At 37.7% G+C, this 23,247-nt stretch overlaps 1 protein-coding gene across 3 annotated transcripts in view; it reads left to right on the top strand.

Annotated features, from left to right (window-relative positions):
- Positions 1 to 20,942, top strand: part of DDX1 (DEAD (Asp-Glu-Ala-Asp) box helicase 1) — a 38,169-nt gene extending 17,227 nt beyond the window's left edge. For all 3 annotated transcript variants that reach the window (XM_011942064.1, XM_011942063.1, XM_011942065.1), the window contains 13 exons: positions 2,303 to 2,363; positions 6,778 to 6,876; positions 8,191 to 8,280; positions 10,210 to 10,398; positions 11,069 to 11,120; positions 13,477 to 13,623; positions 17,097 to 17,188; positions 18,483 to 18,555; positions 18,676 to 18,748; positions 18,834 to 18,876; positions 19,637 to 19,732; positions 19,825 to 19,945; positions 20,607 to 20,942. In XM_011942064.1, coding sequence (XP_011797454.1) covers positions 2,303 to 2,363; positions 6,778 to 6,876; positions 8,191 to 8,280; positions 10,210 to 10,398; positions 11,069 to 11,120; positions 13,477 to 13,623; positions 17,097 to 17,188; positions 18,483 to 18,555; positions 18,676 to 18,748; positions 18,834 to 18,876; positions 19,637 to 19,732; positions 19,825 to 19,945; positions 20,607 to 20,737 — 1,267 coding nt within the window. In that variant the 3' untranslated portion in view covers positions 20,738 to 20,942. The remainder of the gene's footprint in view (positions 1 to 2,302; positions 2,364 to 6,777; positions 6,877 to 8,190; positions 8,281 to 10,209; positions 10,399 to 11,068; positions 11,121 to 13,476; positions 13,624 to 17,096; positions 17,189 to 18,482; positions 18,556 to 18,675; positions 18,749 to 18,833; positions 18,877 to 19,636; positions 19,733 to 19,824; positions 19,946 to 20,606) is intronic.
- The last annotated feature ends 2,305 nt before the right edge of the window (positions 20,943 to 23,247 follow it).

Raw genomic sequence — 23,247 nt, forward strand, 5'->3', positions numbered from 1 at the left:
CTATGTTGCCCAGGCTGAAGTGAATGGCTGTTCATGGTGCGATCTTCCTACACTGTAGCCTTGAACTCCTAGACTCAAGGAATTCTGTCTCTCACCTCAGCCTCATGAGTAGCTGAGACTACAGGCATGTGCCACTGTGCCAGGCAGGCCTCTCTTTTTAATATTGATCTTATTTACAGTTTGAACAAACTTACTTAGGGATAAATTATACTAGGTAAGATAATTTCTAATTTTGTTTTGAGGATTGATGCATGTTCCTCATTCAGCAAATGTTCATCTACCTTCTATGTGTGATGTTTTAGGCTGGGGGGCTTCAACAATGAGAATTAATCTTCCTTTCACAGAATGAAGTGTGAAAGTGTGGGGATAGTGTGGAGGGGAGAGAAGCAAAACAAATACGATAAATGCCTTGAGCATACCATGTAACCAGGGCATCTGCTTAGCATAAGACACTCAGGGACCTCTTTATAAAAGGATTTGGGAAGAATGTAAAATGCTAGTGTGAATTGATTTTTGTGCTGTGATTATGTATAAAAATGAACATGATTATAAACAAAAGTTAGAGGGGAAGACGAATAATAAAATCAATTTATTGGTTAAGATGGTAAAGTCATGGGCTACTCGTTTGGTATTTGGTACAAATGCACATTTTCCTTCTTAAAACCCAGCTGAAGTCGTGATCTTTGAATGAAGCTAAGCTGACTGTCCCAGCCCAGCCCTCTGCCCCTCCTCTGATACACTGACTGTACATGCCTTTCCCTGATCCTTACATACTGTCATGTGTTAGTTTTTCTTACTTTTTAATTTTCTTAATTTTTACTTCCTTTTCAAAGCTATATTTGCTTTAAGTTTCTTGCTTTGAATATGCGAAACTTTTCTCTTCCTAATTCAGTTTTACATTCCTTAGAGCAGGAGTGGTTCTTTTATATTCCTCAACCCTATAGTGCTTTGCATACGAGCATAAAGTATCGTGTATATGTGTGTTTACTTCTGCCAACTTTATAGGGATAAATATATTTGATTATAAATGTGGATGAAAGTAGAAGTATTAGTACAGTAGTCCAAACCTAGGAACTTGAGGACCTTATTTAAAAATATAAAATGTATTTGTTCCCTCCCCTGGATATACTGAATCAGAGTTTCCAGAGAATAGGAATTAGAATATTTTTTTAATTTGTTTGTTTTTTTAAGAAAAGCAGTTCCTCCAGGTGATTCTTTTGGTTTTGGTTTTATTTTTAAGATGAAGTCTCACTGTGTCATTTAGGCCAGAGTATGGTGGTGCCTCATAGCTCACTGCAGCCTCAAACTCTCGGGCTCAAGCAGTCCTCCCACCTCAGCCTCCAGAGTAGCTGAGACTGCAAGCAAGTGCCACAGTGCTTGGCTAATTTTAGTTTTTGTGGAGACATGGTCTTGCTATGTTGTGCAGGCTGGTCTCGAACTCCTGGCCTCAAGCAATCCTTGTGTCTCAGCCTCCCAAAGTGCTGGATTATAGGTGTGAGCTACTGCATTTGGCCTTTACTCTCCTGATACTATCCTTTGGAAGTCTTAATTTTGATGAAATCCAATTTATCTATTTTTCTCTTTTGTCATGGTGTTTTGATGTTGTAGTTAAGGTAGACTATGCCTAACCCAAGGTCATGAAAATTTTGTTTTGTGTTGTCTTCTGAGTTTTATGATTTTAGGTTCTACATTTAGGTCTGTGATACATTTAGAGTTAATTTCTGTGTGTGGCATGAGGAAGGGTTTTAACTTCAGTCTTTTGCACATGCGTTTCCATGTGTCCCAGTGCCAGTGGGCCAGTTGTTGAAATGAGAAACATTCAAACACAAAAGGGTACTGTGAAAAGTGAGTCTTCTTTCACTCCATTCCCCAATTTCTAGTTATCCTTTCTGGAGGCAATGTTTTAAATTGATTTTTGTATTGCCTTTTAAATTGATTTTCCTTCAGGGCATTTTATATACATACAAGTATATATGTCTGAAAACGCAGGTTGAAACCAGGTTTTAAAAGACCTTGAATTATCCTAATATAGAAGAATATGTAGATGAGGATTAATTTTTTCCATGTTACAAGCTCACACATTGTCTTTCATGACTTTACCACACTTCAGCAATGGATACAGCTATGGAGATTTAACTGCTTTGTTTCCCACCTTCCCCAGACTTGTTTTATTGTAGGCTTTTTTCCTCAGTTACTTTCTCAGCCTTAATTTCCACCTAAAATAAATGGATGCAGATCAAACAATGTAAAGCAGACTTTAAATTTTTTTTTTCTTACATTATCATCTTAATATTTATTTTAGGGAGCTTCTGATAATTGGAGGTGTTGCGGCGCGGGATCAGCTCTCTGTTTTGGAAAATGGAGTAAGTTGTAGTTTTAATTTTTAAAACATAATGTCATGGGCTGTTGTTTTGGCAATACAGCTCTATTTTGTTTCAAGAAAATTTAAGTGAGGCTGAAATTAGTGCAAGATCAGAAGAGTATATTTGTTCAAAGACATCTTGCAAGTGTGCCTTTTCCTCTTGAAAGTATACAAAGCAGTAGTCTCTCCCAAACCTCTCAGCAAATTTCCTACGTACGTGATTTTTTGTTGTTTACCCTCTGAACATTTGAGAATTTCTTTCTGGCCTTCATGGGTAAAGAGTCATTCTTTTTGGGGAGATAAGTGAAAAAGAAGAAACTGGAGTTAAGAACAAAAGAAGAGGTAAAATAGATTGCAGATAAGGATAGAAGTTCCTGCAGTGGCCCTTGGGAAGGATGAATAATGATAAGACAGTGGGTAGTAGTTCCAGTGAGGAGAGAGATGAGTTCAGTTATGTGTAAGGGGAAGTCGCAGAGGCTGTGCTCAGGCATGCCATTATGAAGGACAAAGCTAAGAGGATGTTATCTCCAGTGATCTCCACTATTGGAGAAGAAGTTTAGGATTTTTTTTTTTTTTTTTTTTGAGAAGGAGTTTCATTCTTGTTACCCAGGCTGGAGTGCCATGGCACGTTCTTGGCTCACTGCAATCTCTGCCTTTTGGGTTCAAGCAATTCTCCTGCCTCAGCCTCCTGTGTAGCTGGGATTACAGGCATCCGCCACCACACTGGCTAATTTTTTTGTATTTTTAGTAGAGACAGCGTTTCACCATGTTGGCCAGGCTGGTCTTGAACTCCTGACCTCAGGTGATCCGCCTGCCCTGGCCTCCCAAAGTGCTGGGATTACAGGAGTGAACCACCGTGCCCAACTGAAGTTTGGGAAATTTTTAACCGTTTATCAATTCTGTGAAGGTAGGACTTCATGAAATATTTTTCGTATGTGAAATAACTTACAGCTTATAAATTTCTCTTTTATTTCCTTTCCTAAATATTTAATCATTTAAGCTAAACCATCCAATATTGAGTCATGACAAGCAATTATGTCCTTTCTCCAATTCCATTGGTGCTCTTGTCAATCTAAATTTTGTGCCACATGGACTTTACATTTGACCTGGTATGCCATATTAAGAGCAAGGAATCATATTACCATACTTGTTAATACTATTCTGAGTAATGCTTTGATACGTTTTTATTTAGCGCTATGGTTTTAATGTACCCACCAAAACTCATGTTGAAATTTAATTGCCAATGTAATAGTATTGGAAGGCGGGGGCCTTTAAGAGATGATTAGACCACGCGGGCTTTGTCCTCATGAATGGATTAATGCCTTTGCTGTAGGAGCGGGTTAGTTATTGCAGAAGTTTGGGCCTGTTTCTTTCTTGCTCCCTTCTGCCATGCGATGACCCTCACTAGTTGCTGCTGACTGACACTATACTCTTGAACTTGCCAAGCCTCCAGAAATGTGAGAAATATTATTTTCTTTATAAGTTATCTACTTTGTGATATTCTTTTAAAGCAACAGAAGATAAGCTGAAACATTTAGTGTGTTTTATTTTATTTTAGTGGTTTTAAGAGAGATTTAATAAGTTTATTCCCAATCTTGCTTCCTCAAACCCATTTTTCCCATAAGATAATATGTTTCTCAATTCCTATTTTCCTAAAGCTTATAGAGTTTTTAGGGAATTAAATCTGCTTTCATCAGGATGTCTTAAAATTTGGTACTAACTTGAAGCAATTGGAAAGGTAGTGTTATTCCAGAGCATTCTTCGCAGAATTCAATTCTACTCTACTTCTTAGCAGATCTAATATGATCTTTTTCTGTTCTTCTCTCTATCTTACATTCTCTGCTTCTATTATCTTCCACTACGCTCTGGTTCAGCCTTAGCCCTGTGTTGGGTATTATGCTGGGGCAGAAGTCAGCTTGGCAGTGCGAGAGTGGAAGCATTTTAGTTTTCTAATCTTTTAGACTTGCAATGTTATGCAAGATGTGCCATTGAGGCCTGATAAAGGTAGGTAGTGCTATCATAAAAATCATATAAATGAAGATGTCTCACAGGCTTTTCTGATCTAACTGACTTAAAACAAAACAAAACCCTGAGAGGCCTTGTCTGTTTTCATGCCCACTTTACCTGCTGAAATTAGGAAGGAGGAAACTCACATGGTTAGAATACTGTACTAAACTGATGTCATAGAACCAGATGGTATTTTGTTCACTGCTGTGTACAGCACCTGTCTCAGTGCTTGGCACATAGTAGATTCTTAATACATTGGACAGATTTTATCTTCACATTTTCAGACAATATTTTCTAGGTTGAACTTGCTTGTAATTATCAGTGCAGATGAAACAATAGCTTCAGAAATGTCTGCTTTATTTTTCATGGGATAGTAAGTGTCTCCTATTGGATCAAGTTAAAAGTTTATTCAGCACAATGTTATGTTTATTTGAGGAGTGAGATATTGAAGTAATGGAACTAGAGGAATAACTTTGCTAATAGAAACCAATATTTTTAGTACATGGTGGAGAAAACAGGTAAAAAAGAATGTAAGTGTTGTTTTTTAATGCCTGTCAATTAAAGAGTAGAGGTTTTGAATTGCCTAATTTACTGAATGATCTTATGTAATACCTTATTTGTGCTCACATGAATACATCATATACACACTTTGTTTATTTTTATTTATTTATTTATTTTTGGAGATGGAGTCTTGTTCTGTCACCCAGGCTGGAGAGCAGTGGTGTGATCTCGGCTCACTGCAACGTCTGCCTCCTGGGTTCAAGCAATTCTCCTACCTTAGCCTCCTGAGTAGCTGGGACTACAGGCACAGGCCGCCATGCCTGGCTAGTTTGTGTGTGTGTGTGTTTTAGTAGAGACGGGGTTTCACCATTTTGCCCAGCCTGGTCTCAAACTCCTGAGCTCAGGCAATCTGCCTGCCTCGGCCTCCCAAAGTGCTAGGATTACAGGCATGAGCCACCGCGCCGGCCCGTATTCACACTTTAAAAATACCTTATCTTGCCAGGCGCAGTGGCTCACGCCTGTAATCCCAGCCCTTTGGGAGGCCGAGGCAGGCGGATCATGAGCTCAGGAGATCGAGACCATCCTGGCTAACATGGTGAAACCCCGTCTCTACTAAAAATACAAAAAAATTAGCCGGGCATGTGGCGGGCTCCTGTAGGCCCAGCTACTTGGGAGGCCAAGGTGGGAGGCACGAGCTCAGGAGATCGAGACCATCCTGGCTAACATGGTGAAACCCCGTCTCTACTAAAAATACAAAAAAATTAGCCGGGCATGGTGGCGGGCTCCTGTAGGCCCAGCTACTTGGGAGGCTGAGGCAGGGGAATGGTGTGAACCCAGGAGGTGGAGATCACGCCACTGCACTCCAACCTGGGCATCAGAGTGACACTCCATCTCAAAAAAAAAAAACACTTCATCTTTATTGACTGCTTTCTAGAAAGGGGTCAGGCACTGTACCAAAACCATAACATGTTCTTACTCAGTACTTACAATAATCCTCTGAGATGGTACTCTTCCCCATTTTTAAAGGGGGCTTGTATCAAATATTAAGTAACTTGCCTAAGATCGTATAACTCAGAACTTTACTCTGAAACCTATGTGTCTAATTACCATACCTATGGACTTGACTACAAGATATGTGTGGGAGAATGCAAAATGTTAATTGTTTGTGTACTGGCACCGAGGCTCACTGTTCTCTTCTATGTATGTTTGAAAATTTTTATTTAGTATTCTAAACTTCCATTTTCTCATTGAATAGGAATAATTATAGTAGTATTTACCTTAGTGGTGACATGAAATAAAACGTGTACTTGTAAAACATTTCGCAGAGTGCCGGTTCATTATAAGCACTTGGCAAATAGTAACTATTACTGTTTTCCTGGACAGTCTGATCACCATTACTATTAACTATAACCAAATTTATTGAGCACCTGGGACAATCTGCATCTGGTGCCTTATGCGTCTTATCTCTTAATTATCACAACCATGTTGAAAAGGAGAAGGTATTTCCCCATTCAAAAATGGCAAAATTGGTACTAGAGGATATTAAGTAAATTAAGGTCATAGAGCAGAGTAATGGTGGAACTGGGACTTGAGTTCTAGGTTCCATTGAGTTCCAGTAAATTCATCTGATTTTTGCTTGGAAAATGTAAATTTTATACATTAGAATGTATATCAGTTAAGGATGTCAAAATCAATTTTGGTCAAAATACCAAAATCTTCACATTAATTTCAAACCAAGTGTCAGTTTAACATATGCCATTATCTGTAACTCCTTTTTCTTTTTTTAATAAATTTAGAGTTGACATATGCGTGTTTTTATTTAAAAGTAGACAGTTACTGGTTGCTATTTTAAGGTAATCATACTGTTTCTTTAGTTTTCATTAAGTAGTTGTTTTGCTGTTTTTCAGGTAGATATAGTTGTAGGTACTCCGGGAAGACTAGATGACTTGGTGTCAACTGGAAAGCTGAACTTATCTCAAGTTAGATTCCTGGTCCTGGATGAAGCTGTATGTTGAAATATAAGCATGCTTTTTTGAAAGTTTACTTATATTTTTTGAGATAAAATATATAAAATGAAGAAGAAATATAATTCAGTCATGATCCTACTACCTAATCATTGTTATCAGTTTGGCATATTTTCTTTTTTTTTTTTTTTTATTATACTTTAAGTTCTAGGGTACATGTGCATAACGTGCAGGTTTGTTACATATGTATACTTGTGCCATGTTGGTGTGCTGCACCCATCAACTCGTCAGCACCCATCAATTCATCATTTATATCAGGTATAACTCCCCAATGCAGTCCCTCCCCGCTCCCCCCTCCCCATGATAGGCCCCAGTGTGTGATGTTCCCCTTCCCGAGTCCAAGTGATCTCATTGTTCAGTTCCCACCTATGAGTGAGAACATGCGGTGTTTGGTTTTCTGTTCTTGTGATAGTTTGCTAAGAATGATGGTTTCCAGCTACATCCATGTCCCTACAAAGGACGCAAACTCATCCTTTTTTATGGCTGCATAGTATTCCATGGTGTATATGTGCCACATTTTCTTAATCCAGTCTGTCACAGATGGACATTTGGGTTGATTGGTATATTTTCATATACTCTTTTTATTTATATATTATTTCATGTAGTTGAAATCAAGATATGAGGAATCTGGGAAAATTTTTAAAAATTTTATGTAATACCATAAGTATTTCCTGTAATTGTTTGTAAATATAAATGCTGTCTAGTGGTCTACCATATGGCTACTTCAGGTCCATTATATAGCTACTTCATGGTATATTTAATTACTCTTATTACTAGGTATGTAGGTAGGTATGATTTTTACTCCAAATAACCAGCTTTGTTTGTACATACATTTTCTACATACTATAAATTTGTTCCTTGTGTCAGAGATACAAAATGTAGACCATCTGGAAGGACATAAATGTGTTTGAGGCTCTTAGACATACTTCCAAATCATTTTCAAGTTGGGTTTAACTAGTTCCTCAGCACTGAGGGTTTTTAATTTGTTATATGGAAAGTCTGTTGAAGGATATATGTTAGAAGCTGTTGACTGGCATTTTCATTCTAGATTATTAGATTATGGTTTTGGATTATTTGTTGTCACTTCTTCATATTTTAGTCACAAGGAAGTTAAAATTGAATTTATAATTTATCTTTAAATATCCAACAAATAGTTTTGAAAATATAGGACTATGTATATATATGAATTAGTTTCCTTATATTTTGTTTGATTTAGAAAAAAAGATTTTTGATACTGATTAAAACTTATTTTCTATACTGATTAAAAATTTAATTTATTCTTTGCTTCTCATGCAGGATGGGCTTCTTACTCAAGGTTATTCTGATTTTATAAATAGGATGCACAATCAGATTCCTCAGGTTACCTCTGATGGAAAAAGACTTCAGGTACAAAATTATCAATGCATCTTAAAATACATGTAAACAATTGTTATGTATTAACGTCACGGGATCCTAGGAGGTGTTGATTTTGTGGCTGGAAACCTCTGCAGCCAGTGGTGCCTTAGGCTGAGTTTTGCTCAGTTCCGCCCACTTGGCCTGGCAGGCTGTGCTCAGCTCTCACTACCAGCCTGGATTCCATGCCTCCCAAGGGTGAGCGAGGCGCAGAGTGGCGAGGGGTGTATGAGCGAACGTGGGGTCTGGCCACTGCGCATAGCCAGGTACACTGGCTGTGGCAGGGTGGGTAGCTCCAGGCATTGGCATGGGCACCGGCTCTCTGTGGGACTGGTGGCCTGGCCCCCCGGCTTCAGGACTTCCCCAGTTTGAAGGTGGGGCTTCACCGGGGACTAGCCCCCTTCCGCCCAGGAGCCTGTCTGCCTCCTGCCACTGTTCATGGTGCCCAGGCTGTTCATGCCAAAGGGCATCTGTAGGCCAGCCCTGGGCCATCCTCAGCCTGCCTTGGCCATGCTCCCATGTTCGCTGTTACTCAAAGGCTGGAGGCGGCCAGGGTGGCAGGGGGTTGGTGTATCAGTGCTGCCTCGTGTGTGCACACCCAGCTGGGTTGTGACAGCGCCCAAGCTCGGCCTTAACTTTGTTCTGTGATCATAGTGGGTGTTGACAGCAGGGAGAGGTCAGGCAGTGGGAGCAGACATCTCTGAACCTATTGGGGCAACGGAGGGCCTTTTAGGGGCCCCCGAGTGCAGAGATGCCTGGGTCTGCAGCCACAACTTGGGTGGCTGCAGCCATGCCTGGGATGGTGGGGCTCCTGCATACTCCTGGCTCCCACCACCACCCTGGGCCCAGCTCCATCTCAGGGCTCCTCTCTGTCTGCCCCTCTGTGCCCAACCTCGCTGCTCCCCCTCTGGCAGGCGACTCGGCCCAGCCCCATTAAAGTGACTCCCAGGACAGCAGGCTCCAGGGCCCTCCCAGGGGTGGACTCTGGGGACTGTCCTCCTCCTCTCTGTGCCCTCCCCGCAGCGGTGGCAGGCAAGAGCGGCAACGCGGGGCCCGCGTCCAGAGTGGTGGAGACTCTGGGCCTGGGAGTGAGTCCTGCCCAGCTTCGCAAAGGTTGGGGTGGCTCAGTCAGCTGCCTTGGGGATGCGGGGCACAGGGGACCCACCACCACCACTGCAGCTTCCACAGCTGCTCTTGCTGCCACTGCTCGTGGCGCCCCACTGCAGCCAACATGATGGCAGCAGCCACTCCTGACGACCTGCCACTGCCATCATTAATGCTTATGAGCAGGGTCAAAGCGTTTTTGTTTGGTGCCCTCTCATGAAGTTTATTACTATGTAAAATGTTTTCTTTTTGTTACTGGACAAAATAGTATACTCAAAGGTAACGTTCTTAGAAGCTGCTTTTAGAAATAGAAGGAAATTTGAGGAAGTTAGTTGGGTGTTGCAGAAAACTGTAAGTACAAATTCTTAGTTATATTGTCCTATAGAACATTTAGGGTTTGTATTCCAGATCATTAGTACTGCTTCCTGTTCGAAGGAAAAATAACTTCAGCTATTGAAAAATTGTTGTCTTCTCTTAGTTATATCCTTCTTTCTTAGGAAGCATTTAAGAAGGACAAGCTTTTGAGAGAAGGGGGCAGATAGTAATATAGGATTTTTGGTTTACAAAAACGTCTCATTTTACTTAGTTTTTGTAGGAACTTGAGGAAGAGATGGCATGATTTCTATGTGACAGTGAGGGGACTGAACCTCAGAGAGATCAACCTGCCCAAAGTCATACCTCTAGTTGTCACTGCATAGAGTAAAGTGTTGAACTTATCTTTGGAGTCCAGGCTAGCACACTTTGTGTTTCATATCAGTGTTTGTGTGATTTAATAATTATTATAAAAGTTCAGCTCAATTTGGGGTTTCCTCTTCTTAGGTGATTGTTTGCTCTGCCACTTTGCATTCTTTTGATGTAAAGAAACTTTCAGAGAAGATAATGCATTTTCCTACCTGGGTTGACTTAAAAGGAGAAGACTCTGTTCCAGATACTGTACACCATGTTGTTGTCCCAGTAAATCCCAAAACTGACAGACTCTGGGAAAGGCTTGGAAAGAACCACATTAGAGTAAGTGATTTATAATATTAACATTTATGTAGAATAAAGCAATTTATAAACTAGCTTAGGCTTGGGCTCTTAGTGATGCTTAAGGCAGTCAGTTATTGTATCAAAGAAAAGTCCAATACATTGTAGACCCTTAGACCTTTAAAAAGCACTGAATAAGTGATGGACTCCATCTTTTATTTTTCTCTCTTCATAATATTACTTTTGTGATCAGCTTCCTTGATATAATTTTTATAAGTAAATAACATATATATATACCTAATTTCAGATACAGTGATTTCCATTTTTAGTAGTATTTTAGTAGGAGCCCTCATAGGTGTCCTCTTGATGTACTTTTTTCTAAAAACCAATTTCATGTGGTCATCTTGTCACTTTCTTCACTGTGATTAGATTTGCCTTTATATAGTAAGGTTATGTTTATTATAAATATGTGATATTTTAGAAACCACATTTTCATTATTATTATTACCTTTAAAAGTGGCCTTAGACCTATAGTTAATGAAGGGTTTTTCCAAATCTGAAGAATGATTTTGCCTACAGATTATGTTATAAAGACATATATTTGAAATGCAGTCTAAAGACAAATATAATTCTCCCTTTTAAAAAATGGCACCTATTCTGAATCATTGTTTAACCACTCCTGTATCCTGTTTTTATTCCTTGTTTTTGATAGACTGACGATGTACATGCAAAAGATAACACAAGACCTGGTGCTAATAGTCCAGGTGAGTTAAAAGAGTCAAAGGTGTTGAAAGATTTTGAAAATGAAATTTATACCTTACCTATTCTCATGAAGGATGTGAGGTGACCTGCAAAATTAGAACAGGAAATTTGGAAATAAAGACAATAAAAATAATAAAAAAGAAATGGGGGAAAAGCTGATACTAGTCAACTTAGAGGAATATGAATCATTGAATTATTTATTTTTTGTTTTTTAATTTTTTGAGACAGAGTCTTGCTCTTGTCACCCAGGCTGGAGTGTAATGGCACGACCTCAGCTCAAGGCAACCTCCGCCACCTGGGTTCAAGCAGTTCTTGTGCCTCAGTCTCCCAAGTAGCTGGGATCTCCTGCCACCACACCTGGCTAATTTTTTTGCATTTTTAGTACAGCTGGGGTTTCACCATGTTGGCCAGGGTGGTCTTGAACTCCTGACCTCATGTGATCCTCCCACCTCGATCTCCCAAAGTGCTGGGATTACAGGTATGAGCCACTGTGCCTGGTCTTAATCATTGAATTTAGATGTTAGTCTCCTGGCATCTAAATCACTATTTTTTTTTTTTTTTTTTTTTTTGAGAGAGGGTCTCACTCTGTCGCCCAGACTAGAGTGCAGTGGTGCGATCTCGGCTCACTGCAACCTCTGCCTGCCAGGCTTAAGCAGTTCTCCTGCCTCAGCTTTCCTGAGTAGCTGGGATTACAGGCACGTGCCACTACCACCCGGCTAATTGTATTTTTAGTAGAGATGAGGTTTCACCATATTGGCCAGGCTGGTCTTGAACTCCTGACCTCAAGTGATCCACCCGCGTTGGCCTCCCAAAGTGCTGCGATTACAGGCATGAGCCACTGCATCCAGCCACAAATATTTTTGATTATCTAAATCTCATTGATCATAGGAAACCAGCAAATTTTTCTAGAGAGATTATTTTATACTGACCCTGAATTCAAGAAGAAATAATCATGTAAGTTTCTCATATCAGGGATATTGCATAACAAAGAAAAATTTCTTAGCTACAGCTTTGCAAAAGATACTGAAATGATTTTGAAATAGTTGTTTGTTGACTTTTTTGTGTGTGGTAGAATATACATAACATAAAACTTTGCATTTTAACTATTAGTGTACAGTTCATTGGCATTAAGTACATTTGTATTGTTGTACAATCATCACCACTATCCATCTCCAGAACTTTTTCATCTTCTTAAACTGCAAATCTGTACCATTAAATATTTATCAATTTTTAAAAAACCTAACATTAAAGTCTGCCTCAATGAAGACTCTTCTGTGCAGAGCTGAGACACGTTGTTTCAGGTTAAATAGTGTTTTGAAAGTATAGGAAGGTGCGTCATGATACAAGGATGGTGCTTAGAAAATCTGGAAGAATGAATCTGAAACCCGTTAGGCTGCATGTCTGGCATCAGGTGTTTCAGGTGGATCAGTCATTGGTGAGGGTCAGACTCTGTTTGCTTCATGGTTGAATTCACGGGCAGGTTTTCAATTATATCAAAAAGGTGCATTATCTGAAATCTTGTTTAAAGGTTTGAACTCAGGTTTATGTGTAGTTCTAAATTAACTAGACACATACTTAGTTATCCTTATTGTTGGAGAAGAGCAGAGACAGTATTTGAAAATCTGTCATCCCACTGTTTGAGAATGCATTCTATAAAATTCCAGTTTTTATTCCTTCTTGTATTTTTCTTGCAAAAATTTTGCTTAGTTTAGACTACAATTAGAGATGATCAGAGAGACCTTAGAAATACTTTGGGTCGTAGAATTAGCGTCTTACATTCAGTGGTTGAGCAATAACAATTGTAGCACAGCTTCACACTGAAAAATAGAGTTGGAGGATGGTGACGAAGAAATTACTAGATTTTTGTGTTGAGGGTTTTACTGTGTAGAGTGAAGTATGAACTTTCTGGTATTTAGATTGATTTAGAAAGTACATTATTTTTAAAAGGAGTTAAAATAATTGTATAAAGCATTTATTGAGCATTTAGGGAAGTTCATGCAAGGCAGAATATGATTTGTTCTTCATGAGGGCTGAGAACAGTTTTGCTGTGAGTGTGTATTTCTGTTAATTTGTACGTATGTATGAGTATGTTCCCTCATAAGAGGTATGGTTATAGATGTTTGTATACCACATAAAGTAGCACAAAAAATATTAACAGAAATAAAAATGAATGAATGGATTAACTCACTGTTTTACTCTATCTTTACTTCTTGTCCTTGTCTATATATAATACTTTTATTAAAACAGGTATTCTTTTTAAGGAAAATTAAGCAGTCAGTCTATGACTATAATTATGTGTATTCATGACAAATTCAGATTGAAATTCTGTTGGTTTTTGTTGTTGTTATGGTATTCAAGAGATGTGGTCTGAAGCTATTAAAATCCTGAAGGGGGAGTATGCTGTCCGGGCAATCAAGGAACATAAGATGGATCAAGCAATTATCTTCTGTAGAACCAAAATTGACTGTGATAACTTGGAGCAGTACTTTATGCAACAAGGAGGAGGTAATTTTTTCTCACTTGAAATAAATTATGTTTATTTCCTCTTGTGATAGATTATTAATCTCATGTTGATGCAATCTAGAATACATGCACAGAATTTAAAGCAGTGATGGCATATTTTAAGTATCTATGCTTATTCAGTACTTTTCCATATGATAAGCCCTAGAAAAAACAAGAGAGAATTTTCCACATAGGTACATTTTCATTACAGTGAACTTGAATCACAGCATTCTAAGGGTTTTATATCATTTGGAAGAAGGATAAAGTTATTTATTAGTCTTAAAATTTTAAATGTGATCACTGAAATAATAGAATGTATGTCTTTTAAACCAGTAGATGGGGAAAAGCGAACGAGGAAAAAATCCTGATCTAAGCAAGAGCAAAAAAGGAAGGGGAATAAAATGAGAAAAATTATGGGTAGAAATTATAGAATAAGATCAATGTTGGAAAAATCTGAATGTATGAGTAAACACTGTAAGTATCAGTGGACAAAGTCTTCTCTTATAAGGCATGGATTGTTGGACTGGATGAAATCTAGCAATATGCTGTTTACATGGAGCATACCCAAAATCTGAGGACACGGAAAGATGGAAAGGAAAAGGAATGAAAAAATATTGTGCATGTGTCAGCTAAAATATTAACCAAAAGAAAGCCAGTTTAGCTATATTATTAAGAGATGCTATAGACTTTAAGACAAATATTATTAGAAATAAAGAGTTACTATGTAATAAAATATCCAAGCTACAATGAAACTATAAGGGTTCAGATTTTATGCTTCTTTTCGAGTGTGTAAACTGTATTAGTGTGTTCTTATGCTGCTATGAAGAACTGCCTGAGACTGGGTAATTTATAAAGGAAAGAGGTTTAATTGACTCAGTTCTGCAGAGCTAGGGAAGCAAACATGTCCTTCTTCACATGGCAGCAGGAAGGAAAAGTGCTGAGCAAAGTAGGAAAAGCCCCTTATAAAACCATCAGATCTCATGAGAACTCAGTCACTATCATGAGAACAGCATGAGGGTAACCACTCTCATGATTCCATTATCTCCCACCATTCCATTACCTCCCACATGTGGGGGTTATGGGAACTACAATTCAAGATGAGATTTGGGTGGAGACCCAGCCAAATTATATCATAAACCAACATGGAAAAGTTCTCAATCAGTTGTTATGGAAATGCAAAATAAAATGACAGTATAACACCATTGTATATGCTAAACTAAAAATACAACACCGAATTTTGGCTACGGAGCAACTGCATACAGTTGGTGAGAATAGATTGTTGATGAGAATATAAAATGGTATGAGCACTTTAGCAAAGGGTCTTGCAGTCTTTTATAAAACTAAAAATGTTGTCTTATGGCCTAACAATTAAACTCCTAGATGTTTTTTTACCCAGGATAAATGAAAGCACATGTTGACAAAAAGGTGCTAGAATGGCCATAGCAGCTTTATTTATAATATTCTAAAACTGAAAACACACTAAGTGTCCATCAGTAAGAGAATGGATAAACAAAGTGTGAAATACAATGGAATACTACTCAGCAGTGAAAAGGAACAGACTTTTCCTTGCTGAGTAGACACAGCAACCATGGATGAATCTCAGAAACCTTATGCCAAATTGAAGAATTCTTACACAAGAATATATACTGTATGAATCTATTTATATGACTTTTTTTAAAAATCAGAACTAATCTATGATGGAAAAAATATCAGAACAGTAGTAGTCCCCACAAGGGTGGCAGCAGGGATAGGTTGGGACAGGATATGAGGGTATTCTTTGGTGTGATAATGATGTTCTGTATCCTAATGGGACTTCCTCAGCAAATCTACTTAAGATTTGTAGGTTTTCTTGAATACAACTTTTACCTCAAAAGAAAAAACTAAACAAATATTGAATTCTAGTTAATTATATGCGTGCTGAACTGTGTATTGATGTCTGCAATTTACATTGAAATGTACAAAAATATAAAGATGAGTTGATGGATGGACACAGGTATAGGTAGATACGTGGTTAAAGCAAGTATAGTAAAATGTTAATTGTTGAATCTAGGTGGTGGGTATACAACTGTTCATCGTTAAAATTATTTCAATGTCACTACATGTTTGAAAATATAAATGTTGGAAAAATGTATAAAGTAAAAATTGGCAGATATACAAGGTAACATACAAATCCCATTGTACTGAGGAAAGATTAACACATCTTGTTATAATTGATGTACTTCAAGGAGAGAAAACTCAAGAAGGATATAGAATATTTGAACTAATAGTCATATAAAGAACACATTACACTGTTCATTATAGTGAGCACTTAAGTAACACTTTTTTTTTTTTCAAGTTCTGGCAAACAGACTTGCTTGGTTGTTGTAGTGACTGTTTTGTAGTACTTATTTTCTTCCTATCAATGTTTTGAATGGAGGAGTTGATTATGCAGTAAGGAGTACTGTTGATTAAGTAGTAATATCCCTTGGTTACTTTGATCCTCCTTCCCTAAACATTCTGGATGTGGATGTTACTTCTGCCTAGAAAACAAGTTTACCACACCATTACTAACACTCAAATACAATATATACCAGATTATAGGGATTTAAAAGAAGGGATTAAAGCATCCCTGTCCCCTTCACACATACCCTAACCAGAGAGTTACAGTGTGTATTTGATACTTCCCTAAACCACTTGAATTCAGGATGCAATAAAATCTCAGCTGTGTGCCTCTAGAAGTTCTGGTTAGCTGTTATTTCACTCTGCATAATTGATTTTTGTGTTATTCATTTTGAATAGATATCTTTCAAAATGTATTGTTTCCTTGAATTTTCAAGTATACTTACTGAACTTAATTTACCTTGGAGAACAGTTAAGTGGCATAATTGTTATTTTGTTACCTCCCAGTGGTTACTCTTTTTGTCACTGTGTCTATTTGAAGAGTTTTCTTTTGGGGGGTTGGCTACCACTGCACCTGCCTCTAAAATAGCACCTCTCCATCTTTACAGTTTGCTGCTTTGAATCTTCTGTGGCCATAAAACTAGATAACTATGTTGCTTAAAATACCTTGAGAAGAGAGCAGGCTTATGGGCATGGCCTTTTAGGAAGCACATTAACTTGATGAAGCTTAATTTTGGTTCCTCCAAGAATGATCTCTTTTCCCTGCTTTTTAAATCTTAGCTTTATGGAGGATAGTGAGGTTCCTGATATACACATAGGCATTTTAGTTGGCACACTGCTTGATCCACTCCTCCTACAGATTGCGAAGGGTAACTTAAGATGCCTTAAAAGCAGGACGACTTTAACGCTCCATAGAGTTCATTTTAATGGGACTTCATTTGTGACAGAAATTGTGTTAACCATGGTTTATAGCAAGTTGGGGCATAGATTTTTATGGAATTGTGTGACACTATTGTAGTCTGAATTTTATTGGCTTTTTTACGTAGTCTTAGGCAGAAGATTTTCCAAGGTTAAATGCTTAATGTGCTTTTCACTAGGACCTGATAAAAAAGGACACCAGTTCTCATGTGTTTGTCTTCATGGTGACAGAAAACCTCATGAGAGAAAGCAAAACTTGGAAAGATTTAAGGTACTGATATATATATATAGTTGATTGTTTCCTTAATACTTAAGAGGGGCATTATATCTAGTTTTAAGTAGTTCCAGTTAATATTATTAAAGCAGTTATTGTCCTAGAAATTTCAAAATGTTTCTACCCTAACTAATGTGTCATCATCATGACAGGGATTAGTGATTGTTGACACTCAAATGGTAAATTACACATTCTCTATCAGCACAACACTACTATAACAAGAATTTTCAATTTTAGAAATTTTAGTTAAATTATTTCAGGTAGCTATTTTTAGGAGAAGTATCATTGGATAGCTAAGCCATGTCTACAAGCCTTAAAAATAGTCTCCAGCAATAGCCATAAGGAACTTAATTTGTAGATTAATTAAGACAGGTATCAGAATATGGTTATGTAGAATTAAAGTTATTTTGATACTGTTTGGGGCAGACCTTTCCGGTTATGTGCTTGCAGCACGTGAACGGGTCATACAGCTCTTGGTGTAGGTGGGTAGGGCTTGAGCCATTTAGAACTGCAGGTCAGTAACCTCTCTACATCCAAGCAGTCTCATTAATTTAATAGACCCCAGTGTATAGTACAAGTATCATTTTCTGAGAAAAAAGATTGGAAGTATTGGGTTGAAGAACTTTGACTTATGTTTCCATGCTGGGCGTAATCGATGCAGATGTGAAAACACATCGCATGGCCTCGTTTGAATGTGTGCTACCCTTCTCGACCTTAGGCATTTTTCCGAACCATAAGTCAATATACCCTTTTTCCCTCCCCGAGATCTCTAATTTTGCTGTGCCTTGAGGCACAAATGACATCGAAACGCTAATTTGCATTTATTGGTGAGCACCAGGGGCCTACCCTCATTTTCCTCCCCTTGAGAATTTTGTCTGTTACAAAAAGTGTAGCCTCCAGGTAAAATATCTAGTATTCTGGGTTTATTTGAATGTAAGAGTAAAGATAATGCTTATGTCCGTACATTGTGTTCTGTTTTATCTTTCTCTTCAATTTCTGAAGATATTTCTAAAGATTAAGCCAAGTTTTAGCAATAGTTTAATATCTTTGAGTAGAAAAAGAAAAGCAGAAATGAACCAATCTCTGATTTAATCACCTTAAATGTCATGTTTCAGCAGATCATGACATACAACTTCAAGACTTGGTCCAGTAAATTAGGAGTATGCGGACCTCTAATCCGATAGTAACACTTGAGTTTTTAGAGGTCTCATTTAGTGGAAGGATAGCGTTTGTTTTTATTGTTTAGTGTATGTGCTAACAAACTCCTTTCTCTCTTCTCTGTTCTCTTTAGAAAGGAGATGTAAGATTCTTGATTTGCACAGATGTAGCTGCTAGAGGAATTGATATCCATGGTGTTCCTTATGGTAAAAAGCAACTTTTTATGCCTGCAGTGTGATTGTTATGGAATCTAAAGTAAAGCCTTCTAATATGTTTGAAAAATTTAGAAACTAATAGCAATTATTAATAATTGTTTTTATTTACAGTTATAAATGTCACTCTGCCCGATGAAAAGCAAAACTACGTACATCGAATTGGCAGAGTAGGAAGAGCTGAAAGGTACTTCTGCAATTTTTTCTCCCCCATTTTTAAGCTTGTACGCTTTAGGAATAAAGTCTAATAGAAGGCTTTTAACATCTTTCAGGATGGGTCTGGCAATTTCTCTGGTGGCAACAGAAAAAGAAAAGGTAATCTTTGCAGGGCTCTATTATATTCATTATATGTGTTGTGATTTCACATGTTGGAAATAAAAACAGTTTGATTTTCCCATTTAAATTTAATTCAGCTGCATATGGAATACAAATGAACTTTTTAATGGCATTTTTTTCTGTATTCATTGAATGGACAAATAATAGGGTGAAATTTAGAAAGGAAAAATGGAAAATATAATTTTTCCTACTAGCTTTATTGTAGTCATTTCCACCAAAAACTACTTAAACATCTTTTGACATGGTGCCATGGAAGACTTTTCATGGTGAGGGCAGATTTATTTTGATATAATTACAAATTTATAGAAAAGTTGTATTCATAAGGCGCTCCCATATACTCACTGCAGAAATTCACTAGTTGTACATTTTGCGTTATTTGCTTTATTTTTCTCTTATATAGAACATTTGAACTTATTTTTCTTTTGAACTTTATTTTTTATGTTAATCTTGACATAGTGTGCTTCAATATTTACTTTTTCATCCTACTTTGAGAATTCCTTTTGATATCTGACACCCATTTTAGGAAAACTTTTGGATTATTCTCAAAAAGAACTTTTTCAGAAGACCTATTTATTTAATGAGCTACTGAATAGTAGTAGTAATTGGATGATATATCATACCTATAATCTATTTTTCTAGTGCCTTGAGGACAGAAAATACTTAAAAACAAATTTAGAATAGGATATTTAGTGTGTCTCTATCTCCATGCATGTTAATATTTTTTCCTTTTTAAATTTAGGTTTGGTACCACGTATGTAGCAGCCGTGGAAAAGGGTGTTATAACACAAGACTCAAGGAAGATGGAGGCTGTACCATATGGTACAACGAGATGCAAGTAAGACTTGGAGTCAGGCTCACAAATAATGGTAAAATAGACAGCATTTATCTTCAAAAATTATATCTGGAAATTTTCTCTCCCTTACTTAGTTACTGTCTGAGATAGAAGAACACCTGAACTGTACCATTTCTCAGGTTGAGCCGGATATAAAGGTACCAGTGGATGAATTTGATGGGAAAGTTACCTATGGTCAAAAAAGGGCTGCTGGTGGTAAGCTTTGAATTATTTTAAATACTATTTTAAATGTAAATGTACCTGTTTTGAACTTCAGTTTGGGAAGGCAGTGATTTCATTTCATTAGGTTAAGAGTTATTTTTAACATGTTAATTGTTCCCTTGTTACCCTCATAGTACTTTGTCCACACCTGCCTGGTAGCATTTTTTAATTGTGTCATCTGTATGTGAATGAAAGACTTCAGCTTAGCTCTTTCTCTTGAAGTGTTAATATCATAAGAGTAGTTGAACATTTTGTGGAATTATTAGGAAACAAGAGCATAATAGGTGATTTTGAACAAGGAATTAGAAGCCTTTGACTTAATTCAGGTGGTAATTCAGCATATTATTTCCTCTGCCTGGGATGCCCTTTTGTTAGCTTGTTCCTGAAAAATTTTAAGACTCAGGCCTAACTAGTTGTTTCCAAGCCAAGGGTGGGGTGGGGTATTGGGACAGCTGTTAGTGAGGCCTAATTATTTATTTATATTGAAATAATTGATTTAACGTTTTTTAAAGTCAAAGTTCTGGAGATAACTTGCCCAGTAGTACATTTTATTGCTACAAGCAATGTTTAAAGTAATATAATTGAGCCAAAGTATTGCTGACAAGTTATTTCAAGCATGTCATTTACATTACTTTGTTATTTGTGTGTGATGCAGGTGGGAGCTATAAAGGCCATGTGGATATTTTGGCACCTACCGTTCAAGAGTTGGCTGCCCTTGAAAAGGAGGCGCAGACATCTTTCCTGCATCTTGGCTACCTTCCTAACCAGCTGTTCAGAACTTTCTGATTTTTACATTTACTGAATAAGATTTGAGTAATGAAAGTCTGTAGTCTTAAAACTCTAAAACAGTTGTACTGCTTCCAAGCAGCAGTATTTATAGTAACGTAAGCTATTAATGCTAACTCTTGCATGTCAGGAAACATTAGTCTTAGGAATTCTTCAAAAAATGGCATCCCAATGAAAATAAATTTGATGACTATATTTTCATGAAGGTTTGTGTCTTATTTTAAAGTTATATTGATACATTTTTTTCTATTTCTTTTTTAAGAACAGTATGGGCTTATGAAGTTGAATTTATGGGTATGTGAATCTGGCAGAGGACTTACATGGAACCACTAGGGAATATTCTAAAAGTAGGTTTTCAGATGGTTAAGGTTGTCTATGTGTATACTGAAGCTAGAGGAGAGTTGGAACATGAAGGAAAATTGGATGATCCCAACGTAGAAGAACTGCTTGTTAGTTTGGAAGCTTGGAAGTTTTGAGGGAGTCAGTAAAGGTTCTGTGTCTAAGGATTGATGACTGATGTGATGGTGACAGTGAAGATGTATCTTCTTTTTCTGAACCTTTCTTTTCAGATGATGCATACCCATTGAAGTAGAACTAATCTGCTGTCCCTCCAGGTCTTAAAATCAAACTCAGACTCAGGTTTTTAGTTTGTTTGTTTATTTTATTTTATTTTATTATTTTAATTTTAATTTTATTTTTTATTTTTTTTGAGACGGGGTCTTGCTTTGTCACCTAGGCTGGAGCCCAGTGGTGTGAACACAGCTCACTGCAACCTCAACCTCCCAGGCTCAAGCAATCCTCTCACCTCAGCCCCCCAGGTAGCTGGGACTACAGGCGCACACCACCATGCCCGGCTAATTTTTTTGTATTTCTTTTGTAGAGACAGGGTTTCACCATGTTGCCCGGGGTGGTCTGGAACTCCTGAGCTCAAGTGATCTACTCACCTTGGCCTGTGAAAGTGCGGGGATTATAGACATCAGCCACCATGCCTGGCCCTGGAATATATTTTCTTAAACACTGGCTCTTGCCTAAAATATCAGAAGGAAAGGGGAAAATGTAAATACATATAATTGAATTGTTCGTTTGTGCCTTTTGACTCTTAGTCTATAAGGTAGTTTTTTGGGGGAAATTATTCTTGTCCGAGAGTTTCCTTAAGAGCACAGGGTGTTATAATTTCTTATACAATGGTTTTCAAATCTTTTAGCATTGAAAAACCTTGAGTGAAACAATATATAAACATAAAAGCTGTAGTGAGAAAATCATTATCTCATGTATTTGAGTTTATAGTTTGTGTGAAATGATTATGAGGATACCATGCTTTCACTTATCTCTAGACCTCTTGCTTTGGAGATATCCTAGAACTACGATAACCAATCTCAGAGCTATGTGATGACCGCTCTGTGCAGTCTTCACACATTAATCACTGGTTTAGAAATTAACTTTTAATTGGTGTGATAGCAAAGACAAGACTGAATTTCAGACATTTAAATGTTAGAATGGAGGGGATCTTTCTAATCACCTTGTTCATGCCCTCCTTGTTTTATGAGAGAGAAAGCTGAGTTTAGAGGAACGCACATTCGCATGGCCTGGTAGGTAGAACTGGAAATAGAACTTGCGTTTCTTCACTTTCAGCTTTTACTCTTTGGGCTGGCTACCTTTGGAGGATGACTCTCAGGTCCAAATTGCGAGGCCAGACAGGAATGCTGGATAGAGCTTAGCAATGGTAAGGATGTTGTTTTTTTCTCTTTAATTACTTACTGTTTAACTGGAATTACCCAGGGAACAAGAGTTTTCAAAGGAAGAAGCCACATGTAACCAGACCAGCAGAGACGTTGCTTGGAGATCTGACTTGCTCTTTTTTCCTACTCATATCACCATTAATTCTTCCCTTTACTCTTAGTCTTGCTTCCAGATGCAAGACTTCAGGTCATCGTATTAATGCCAAGAATGCAAGTAACTGTTAAAGTCAGGTTAAGACATGGTCACTGGGCCTGAGAGATGCTAATTGCCTGCCTCCTTCAGGACTGCCTTTCCCAGGTTCTGGTTACAATGGGGTACGATTCAAAATGATGTGTACAACTTCTGGGCCTTGTTCTGCCCACCCTGTCCCTCTTCTCTCAGACTGGAACTTGAATGTAGTATTAGTGAGCCTATTGCCACCATCAGAAAAGTGTAATACTTGGGGAATGGCAGAACAAGACAGAGGAACCTGGTGGCCTTGGGAAAGACAGATGCCCACCCTCTCCAAACTGCCCATTATAATAACTTGATGTTATCCGAGCTGCTCATGTTTAGCGCTCTTTGTTACAGAACTTTAGCCTCTACCCCAACTAATATATAAAACAATAGAGGCCCTTCAAAGTCCAGAAAATGCTAAATATTAACCTTCATATGATAGTATTTGTGATTCAGAGCTTCCACTTGTCCATTCTTTAGTGCAGGAATTTTTAAGTGTACTCACAGATCTGGTGTCTGTAGTTGTATGTCAGTCTTAGAACCTCTAAACAGAA

This window comes from Colobus angolensis, unplaced genomic scaffold (assembly GCF_000951035.1).
Source record: "Colobus angolensis palliatus isolate OR3802 unplaced genomic scaffold, Cang.pa_1.0 Scaffold205, whole genome shotgun sequence".
NCBI lineage: Eukaryota > Metazoa > Chordata > Mammalia > Primates > Cercopithecidae > Colobus > Colobus angolensis.